The following is a 9,562-nucleotide window of genomic DNA, read 5'->3' as shown; positions in this document are numbered from 1 at the left end:
CCCCCGCCCCTTTCTTTCTTTCAACTTTTTAAGTTGTCTAGGCTGGCCTTGAATGGTGTGCTTCCTGCCTCTGCCTCTGAGTTACAGGGGTTACAGGCCTGTGCCACCACATCTGGCTAGTCATTCTTTTAATTTGCATTTTTAGCTACAATAAATAACACTGACTTAAAAAGTGTCATGATACACATAAATCTTCACACTGATTTGTCTTCCTTTGGCACAAATTACTGGTTGTAACTATAGTAAATAACTATAGTAATAACTATAGTAATAACTATAGTAAATAACTATAGTTATTTACTGGTCCAATGGGTGTAAGCATTTAAAAGACTCACACGTTACCAAATATGCATCTTAACACATCTTCCTTTCCTAACTTTCCAGGAGGTTGTAACAATTTTCCCCTTTTTACCATGTGAGTATCACACTGTCCCCATCCTACTAACTTACTATCATTAAAAAAAAAAAAAATCACTTTTGACTATGTGTAGGTTAAAATTTATTACTTAATAAAACAGCCTTGTAAAGGGAGGAAGAATAATTCAGAACTCAGATTCCAGTAATTTTTTTTGTGCGCCTACATGAATGGGCACTGTGCCAGATGCTTTTTTGTTTGTTGCTGTTGAACACCACACCCTTGGAATGTAGGTGTCATCCTTTCCTTGTTCTGTCCCATGAGGCTGAGATGTGCCTGAGGACGCACAGCTGGTCTCTGAACCATCAGGACTGGTACCCAGGGCTCTTGACTCTGGATGTGCACTGCATTCTTACTTGCCTCATCAGCCTCAAATGACCTAGAGTAATCTTGTTACATATATTCGGATCATAAGAGAGAAACGCAAAACATATCCAAAGCTTACCAAGTTTTTGAAGTTTGTGAGTAGAATGAAACATACTGGCCTCTAAGTTGGATGATCCCTCTGAAATTCTGCTTTATCTGAAGACATCCAGGGCTCCTGCTTCTTGCCTGATCTGAAGGTCATTGAACCAAAGGTGAGACTAGTAGGATGAGAAAGGGGACTGAACTGCTTGACCTCAGGTCCAAACTGTCTGCCCTTGTTTGCTAGTGAAAGCTAGACTGAGCTGGATTTGAAGGAGTATTGCTGCTTGGATGGTGAGCACCTTCTATCCAAATGCAAACCCCAGACCCTTCATGTGCATGTACTTGGTGAGCTTTGGGAGCCATGAGGCCTTATCCTTTATACTTGGTGAAGGGAAAGTGAGAAATCGAGAAATGAAGGATGGAGACCAGGCAGAGATCTTCACAAAGGTTTATTTGTCAAAGTTGACAAATAAAGGCCATCCCTCTATAAAGTGGAGAGAGGCACCCGATTTTGGGTGTTCAGCTTTTATGGGGTAGGGGTTTGGAGTTGTAGTTGTGGCGCTGAGATAGGCTGGAGGTGCTTGCCTCAGAGCTAGGCAATGGGGAATAGCATGGGATTGGCTTAGGTCAATGGTACCCCGGGGCTTTCCAGAGCAAAGAGGTTGTGTTATTCTGGGATTGGTTTAGGGTTATAGTACCACGGGGTAGGTCCCTAATTGGGGTGGGGGTTGTTTGGGTAAGAGGAAGTACAGGAAAGCAAAAATTATAAGATGGCAGTTAACATTTAAGATGGCTGCTCGAATGTTAAATCAATACCTTATACTTGGTCTTCTGCATACTAAATGTTGAAAACTGGCTTTTGAATCTTTAGACCCTTTAAGGGTTTTTATAGCAATTTCATGAGGGCAGTCTTTCAGTACCCCAAAACAATATAAACTATGTACATTAAACCTTAACCATGGTTCCTTATTTTTGTACTATCTGATATGCTAACAGGACAGTAAAAGCGACCTGGGGCTGTTATATTTTCCCTTTATTTAGGAAGGGGTCTGGGGTTCTTAGCTCAGGAGGGACTCCTAAACATGTCCTAGGCCTAGGTTGTTGAGGATTCCGTGGGGTGTACCTGGTAATTAGCTTAATGTGTGGCTGATTGTGCTGAACTTCTTCCCCAGTGCCAGTCCCCTTATTTCCTGTGTTAGGGGATACTTGAGATTTGGTCTTTGAGGAAGTTTTCTCCAGAGGTGTGCCACACAAATTCTGTTACTGCTGTTAGAATACAGCGATCGCATTTGGATATGAAACCCTGCCAGCACTTAAGATCCTACTCTTACCAAAGGCAGGCCTATAGTTAAGTATTATGTCAATGCAGTGAAACTTGTTTCTGGAGAAGGGAGCATTTTTCGTTTGGGTACTACAATTTCTGTAGGGGCACTTAACCACTGATCCACATGCCCAGCCCTTTTTAAAGAATTTTTGTTATTATTATTATTATTATTATTATTATTATTATTATTATTATTTTTAACTTTGAGACCATCTCATTAAATTGCTTAGGGCCTGGCTAAGTTGCTGAGGCTGGCTTTGAACTTGCTATCCTCCTGCCTCAGCCTACCAAGTCACTGAGATTGCAGGGTTGTACCACCGAGCTGGGGTAGAATAAAGCGTTTTTAAAGGCCAGCTTCTCAGTTAGATTCTAACTCTGTCCACCATCATTGTGGTCTTTGAGTTGAAGCTGGAAACCCCACAAGACTGGAAATCCTGTACCACCAGCCGAGGAGGTGAAGAGTGCTGCCTAATACTCAGGGAAACGACTTTGAGAGGAGAAAGGACAAATGAGAAGAAACCACAGAGGGCCAAGCTGGTGTAGAATTGGATTGTGGGGTGAGGGTGGGGGAAGGAAAAACTAGCAGAATGAGAAGCTCAGAATAGAAGATATAAAAGAAAGTGCCAGCTAGTGAAAATACTGCAAAAGAATGGGGGTGGGGGGACGACGGGGAACGGTTTAGAAAAATAGCAATTAGTAGAGCTAAAAATAAAGACCAATTTAGAGACAAAGCCAGATACACAAGGAGAAAAATAAAACTCGCCAGAAAGACAATTCCTTGCAAGCCAAATGTTCAAGAAAATGGGGCTAATGACACCTCCTCTTGGGCAGTTTTGTAGAAGAAATGAGAAAATAAATGAGCGTGAAGGCAGCGCTGAGCAGGTGATAGCAATGGGGAGAGGAGACTAGGGGACCTGAGTGATTCCATTGTTGAGCGCAAAAGCGCTGCCTGAAGCTGCACCCAAGTGTCCTCAAAGTTAGAGATGTGTTCGAACCCCAGGGGGTTCCTGCAGAATTCCCTAAGATCTGCCCCTGGAGTCTCAAAACCAAGGGTAAAAAGTGCTGAAGTTTGGGCGCCCGCGCAGCGCGGCCCCGGAGAGGGCGCCCACCCGCGGTAGCTCGGCTGGCTTCGCGTGGGCACCGCGGGCAAGGCCAGGTGACGTCTCGCCCTCATTTGGGGCGTGGGGAGGCACAACACCCACGGAGTGGGCGGCAGGCAGGCCGGGGCACGCAGAGACCCTGCATCCCCGGATGGAGCCCAAGGCCCCCAGGCCACGTACTTCGCTGAACTGCGAGGTCTCGGCTTCCCGGTGATCTGGGACGTGAACCCCATTTGTCAGTCATAAAGCTCGGTCCGCCCGCGGCGCCGAGCCAGTTCTCGGAGAGGGCGGGTGCCCGGGATGGATGAGGGAGCTGGGAACACGGAGGGCTGGCATCTCCAGCGAGCTCCGCCGCGCGGCCAGGGGCCCTGGATGCGCTAACCGCCTAGGCAGGGTTCCTGAGTCCCGGGCGGCGCAAGCTCCCTTCGGGAGTGCGCACACAGTCCCAGGCGCGGGGCTGTGGTCACCTGGGTGATCCTGNGACGCCCCGGGGAGGAAGTTTGGCCGAAAGGGGAACAACTTCAGTTTTCTTTTTAGTGATGGTCTGGGAGAAAAAGGAGATCCAAAACGCCCCCAAACTTCGAAGGTAGTGTGGGACCCAGATACCGAAAGCAGAACGCGGGCGGGCTTCCCTTTGTGTAGTCCGTCGCCTCCGCCGTGGGCGTTGGTGGGAAGGGTGCCCGCGCACGCCCGGAGGCGGCAGGGCTGGACCTCACGCAGCCCACTCGGCAGCCGGGCCGGGGCTGGCGGTTCTGCAACAGCGCGGAACCAAAAAGTGGGGCCACGAAGGTGTTTGAATAACAGGATGGAGCAGGTACACCTGCGTGGTTCACGCCAGGAAGTCCTGACATGACAAAGTATTCACCTTGGCCATCACTCTGGATTAGTCTAAGCCACAATTTGTGGCAACTTGATGAGATAAAGAACACACGGTGGAGATGAAACCATACCCCTCATTCAATCCTTTTATTCTTTTGATTCATATCAATAGCTAGGACCCTCTGAGCGCTTACTGTGGGCCAGAGGCTATGTCCACTACCTTCTGTGGCTTCTCCTTTTACCCTTAGAGCAGCCCCATGAGAGGGGGAACTGAAGCCAGGAGTGTTAGGTAACGTGCCTCACTTCACACTTAGGTGATGGAGAATCTTCCAAACCCAGGCTTGTCTGACTCCCATGCTCAGGAGTTCACAGGTTTTCCTGCGTTGCTCATTTCCAGGTTCACTTCTGCATACTTCTGGGAGTCTGTGCGTGTTGGTCCGTTTCCTCTTTTTTACCTGACATTGTATGTAGTTACAAGATAAGACATTGGAACCAGAACGGCAGGGTTGGTATCCCACCCCCACCCCTACCAATTCATAGCTGTGCAACCACTTTGTGCAGAATAAGAAACTGCAAAATAGAAATAATGGGAGCTGCCCCTCTCCTTAAGCATGTGCCCCCGATCAAATTATGCAGATCACTGCATTTAGTATCTAGGGTGACTGTAATAAAATCAGACTTCATAGGCGGGGTGGTGGTGCACACTTGTAATCCCTGTGACTGGGGAGGCTGAGACAGGAGGATTACAAGTCCTAGGCCAGTAAGACCCTGTCTCACAATTAAAAAGGACTGGGGATGTAGCTCAGTGGTAAAGCATCCCTGGGTTAAATCCTCAGTATTAAAAAAAAAAAAAAATTGGACTTCAGAGGGTTATTGTAAAGATCTTACATTGTTGCCCAGCACATTCTAAGTGCTCCATTAGTGTTAGTGGTAATGTAAAGTCTTTCAGTGTTGCATGTGAGCCTAAGGATTCCCTTGTGGGTGTTGATGGTAGTCATTCCCTATTGCCAGCATAGGCCCATGGAGTAGTGATCAGAGCCTGAATTCCAAAGTTAAACTCTATTTCTAACCCAGACTATCATTCATCAACTTTGAGCTAAGTCGCTGGACCTCCCGTGTTGCAATTTCAAGGATGTGCTGTAGCCAGCTGAAATTGGCTTGCAAGAGCCAATTACTAAATATTCAGAAAATATAGGAACTGATTGCTACACCATAGGTAACTTGAAATTAGCTGCGGCAGGATATTTACATTATGAAAATAAGCAAATGCTAAAAATCAAGGCTTTTTTTTTTTTTTTTTTCCTCCTTGGAGAGTTGATATACCAGCATACTTCTGGGTCATTTTCCCCATCTGGAAAGTGGATTTCATAAAACTGTGGGCTTATATATTCTAAAACATGTGAAGCCCCTGGGACAATGCTGAGAACATGATAAATGTGTAATAGTTATGAGTTTCTGTCTTTTCTCTTTTCCTGCTATAAATGAGCTGCTGTGAATATCCCCGAGTGGGTTGTTCATTGATTTGGGTTGCATTTGGGTTGAAGACTCGCAGATAGAACCGTTGAATCATGGGAGATATGTGAATTCATTGTGTTTTGCATGTGGCCAGGTTGACTCCAAAAAGACTGAAGGCAGATTTAGCAACCTGGAGCAGGAACAATGAAGCCCAACTGAAGCCCATCAAAGTGTGGTTGATGATAGAAAGGTCAGCAGCTAACCATCATGGGTTGACATGGATACCTGGCCTCCAACTGCCTGATGTCCTTAGAAGTTTAGGTTTGAAGTCTTCGCCCCTCATGGGGAAGGACATGAGCCCCTCCAGTTTGGCCACCCCCCAACATCAGGAAAAGAAGGAGCCTAGTGAGAAAGCAGGAATGAGGACCCGCAGGAGGTACTGGGAAGCCAGCCAAGTGATCTGCTGGACCCTGAACTGACTTTTTTTTATACCCGGGATTGAACTCAGGAGCACTTGACCACTGAACCACATCTGCTGCCCAATTTTGTATTTTATTTAGAGACAGGGTCTCACTGAATTGCTTAGCACCTTGCCTTTTGCTGAGGCTGGCTTTGAACTCACAATCCTCCTGTCTCAGCCTCCCAAGATGCTGGGATTACAGGTATGCCCCACCATGCCCACCTGGACCCTGAACTGATTTGGGGGGGTAATTTTGAATTATTTTTCTTAAAGAGGCTCTCTGATTGTATAAGATCAGGCCCCACAAAAGTTGGATCCACCCCTGCAGAACTGATTTGGACCTGGCTACAGTCCTGCCTCCCAAGCATCTTTAGTTAGACCTTTCTTGCTTTTCAGCAAAGTCTTTTTTTTTTTTTTTTTTGGTACTGGGAATTGAACCCAGGGGTGCTTTACCACTGAGCCACATCCTCAGCCCTTTGTATTTTGTATTTTGAGACAGAGTTTCGCTAAGTTGCTTAGGACCTTGCTAAGTTTCTGAGGCTGGCTTTGAACTTGCCATCCTCCTTCCTCAGCCTCCTTAGTTGCTGGGATTACAGGCATGTGCCAATATGCCGGGCTCAGCAAAGTCTTATTAGACATGATGTCTTTAAGCTGAGGGTTTTGAGGTCCTAGCCCCTAATTCTAAGACCCAAAGTGGGATTCCCTTAGTCTCTTTTCAGAAGTTTCTCAAAGTATGTTCTACCAACTGGGTGGGAATGAAGGGATCTTGGTAAAAGTCAGCTTTGCAGACTTACCAGTCCAATCTTGGGGACTGGGGTGAGGCAGGGAAAGTAGACTACATTTTTAGCAAGCATCCCAGTTGACTTTTTAAGCCACTGAAATGTGAGGACCCCTCAAAGGATTCTGTCCTCTTGTCCTGCCCCTCACAAGAATTTGTATTTTTGATTACTGGGGTGTGCCCACCTGAGAAGCAAAGCTGAGGTTACCCTGATTTGTGTCAGAGTAATTCCCACCCTGCCAGGCAGGCCACCCAGGCCTGTTATACATTATCCCATTAAACCCTTGGGAACAGTTTGAGATTTATTGCTGGGCTTACGTTTTTATTTAAAGATGACAGTATTTGTAACAATTTAATGTCTTTGTTTTAGCAACTCAGCAGTGAAGCATCTTGGCAGCTGGGGAACTTTCCCTGGAGAACCATACTGGCTGGGCCTGGGGGTTCAAGGAGATCTGGCCTGCTGGTACAGCAAGGTCAGGATGAGGGTGATATTTTGTCCAGGTGAGGTCAGTGCAGGAGCCAGCTGACTCTGTGGAACCGGCTCTGACCCCCCCACTGAGAGCAGCCTGCAGACCCATGAGCCTGAGGCACTAATGGTGCTTTATTGGCTACTTTGATCTGTGTTTGATCTTATGTGTCCTTCTCTCACTGGTAGAAAACTTGGACACCTAGGCAGGTGCCTGGCTTGGCCATTCTCTAGTGCTTCCTAGGTGAACAAACCCTCCTCTCTCCAGGCTGAGTAATCCCTTTGGCCCCCCGACACTGGGCTTTGGGGACTTGCTGTTTGAACTGTGCTAAATATACTCTCGTGAGTGTCTTGTGCTTCCCCCAGATAGCTGTCCACTGCAGCAGCTCTGGGGTGGCAGTGGGGGCAGGGGCCCAGGCAGGCAGCAGCAGCAGCCCCTTGATAAGAGCTGTCAGGAGGTGTCTGCTAGAGTGGAACAGTCCCCTGCAGACTTTCAGGGACAAATTTCCCTCTCAGGCCAGTTTCCATCTCTGGAGGGCCTGCTAAGTGCTTAGGAAACCTTGTTGACCCTAGGCCTGGTGCCTGGGGACCCTCATTCTGGCTAGCCTTCCCTCCCAGCCCTGTTTTCCCCAGTCCCCACTCTGTCCCTGGGGGGACTGGACAGTTCTACTTCTGTGCCTTTGTCACCCAAAGATGTCCCCTGTCCTGTCCCCAAACCTGGGTCTCCCTGCTCTAGAACCTGTCACTTCCCTGTCCTCTGTACCTGACGGTGCAGGAACTCCTGCAGAGCTGCAGAGGTCACTACGGGGCCGGGAGTTTCCAGAGCCACCCCTTTCAGAAGGGCAGACCAGGACACTCGACTCAAGTCTGGGCACATTCAGTCGTTCAGTCACCATGTTAAAATATACTTAGAGAATGAATATGGGGATGATCATCTTCTCCCTCCCTCCCCTTCCATCTTGGAACTCCTGGCCACATCTTCTGAATTCACAGTAAGATCCATGAGTGAAAGGATGCTGCCTTTCCTTTCTGGCACTTCCTGGGCTCTCCTGGCTCTCCAGCCAGCCAACCTGGGCGGAAACCCAGCTCCTCCACTTCCTTGCTTGCTTCTTTGTATCAAGTTATTTCACCTCCTGGTGCCTCAGTTTCTTTTTCTGTAAAATGGGGCCAATGATGGGGCCAACCTCCAGGTAATATGCAGTTTGGAGGGTTACATACAGGAAATGCTTAGGGAACGTCCGCTGTTTTTATTAGCTGCCATCTTCTGCTCCGTACCTAGCTTTGCTCAATCCTCAGGAAATATTGATCGTTTATAATTTATATACATGAGGGCCAGATACCAGGCTGACCCTGAGGAAGACATAGCTCTTGCTCTTAAGAAAGGGTGTGGTCTTTCTTTCTGGTTCTAGAGAGGGAAAAAGTCACTCACCTTGTTGTTTAAAATTAAATTACCTTTTTTTTTTTTTCCCTTTTTGGTGCTGGTGGTTGAAGCTAGGACCTCACGTGTGCTAGGCCAGCACTGTATCACTGGGCCACACCCCCAGCCCCAGTGTTACTCACCTTGACTTGAGGCCAGAGCAAGGAGAAGGAAGAGGAGTGGGGAGGGGGAGGGTACATTTATACATTCATATGGGGGCTTCTGGGAAGAGAAGAAAATCAATGCCAAGGTCTTCATTTTCAGCCCCAGGACAGGGCCTCTGGGTCATTAGAGAATGAATATGGAGATGATCATTTTCTTGTTCTGGGCCTCTGCCGGAAAAGTGGGGATTCTTGGGTGGCTGCAAATAACAGTTCGGCGTCCTTGTTTCCTTCCCTCTGGTGGATACTGGAAACCAGTGGCCATCTGTTGTTTGGTCCGCTCAAAAGAGGATGTTGAGGCTGGTTTTTTATTTGGACCCTGGGTGCTCCAGAGCCCTGCGGCCCTGTCTTTCTCTCTCAAAACAGCTCTGAGAAGGCAGAGGGATTCTGGTCTGCGTGGAACTTCTCGGTGGACCCCAGAGCATGGAACGTAAGGAATGGCCCCCACCCCTTCAGGAGATGTTCTCAGCCTTTTTTTTTTTTAATACCGTGGCCTTGTCCCTGGCCCTGGGCGGGGCAGAGGTTGGGGGTGTGTGTGTGTGCTTGCAGTCACAGGTGCACAGGTGATCTCTGAAGGGCAGTGTGAGCACTTGACTTTGAGGCCCAAAGCACCTAAGTACCAGCCAACCCTCTGCAGCCTGTTCTGGGGTTCCTGTCGCAGGTGCTGGCTGTTATGATTATTTTAAAACTTTTTCACTTTGATTATAATTTTCTGCTAACTGTAGTTCACTTCAATCCCCGCCCCCCCCCCCCCCCCCC

General features: G+C 47.9%; 1 protein-coding gene across 3 annotated transcripts in view; it reads left to right on the top strand.

Moving 5' to 3' along the window:
* The first annotated feature begins 6,916 nt into the window (after positions 1 to 6,916).
* The window catches only part of Rgs10 (regulator of G protein signaling 10), a 34,178-nt gene continuing 31,532 nt past the window's right edge, over positions 6,917 to 9,562 (top strand). The window contains exons 1-2 of one of the 3 annotated variants that reach the window (XR_007343193.1): positions 6,917 to 7,260; positions 9,170 to 9,233. Coding sequence is in view for 1 of the 3 variants with exons in the window: in XM_015498320.2 (XP_015353806.1) it covers positions 9,227 to 9,233 (7 nt within the window). In the remaining 2 variants the exon portion in view is untranslated. Of the gene's footprint in view, positions 7,261 to 8,943; positions 9,234 to 9,562 lie in introns of those variants that run through there. The other 2 variants (XR_007343191.1, XM_015498320.2) reach the window with 2 other exon arrangements.

This window comes from Marmota marmota, unplaced genomic scaffold (genome assembly GCF_001458135.2).
Source record: "Marmota marmota marmota unplaced genomic scaffold, marMar, whole genome shotgun sequence".
In the NCBI taxonomy this organism is placed as follows: Eukaryota; Metazoa; Chordata; class Mammalia; order Rodentia; family Sciuridae; genus Marmota; species Marmota marmota.
Note: the sequence above shows the minus strand (reverse complement) of the source record. Positions and strands in the feature narration are given on the sequence as shown.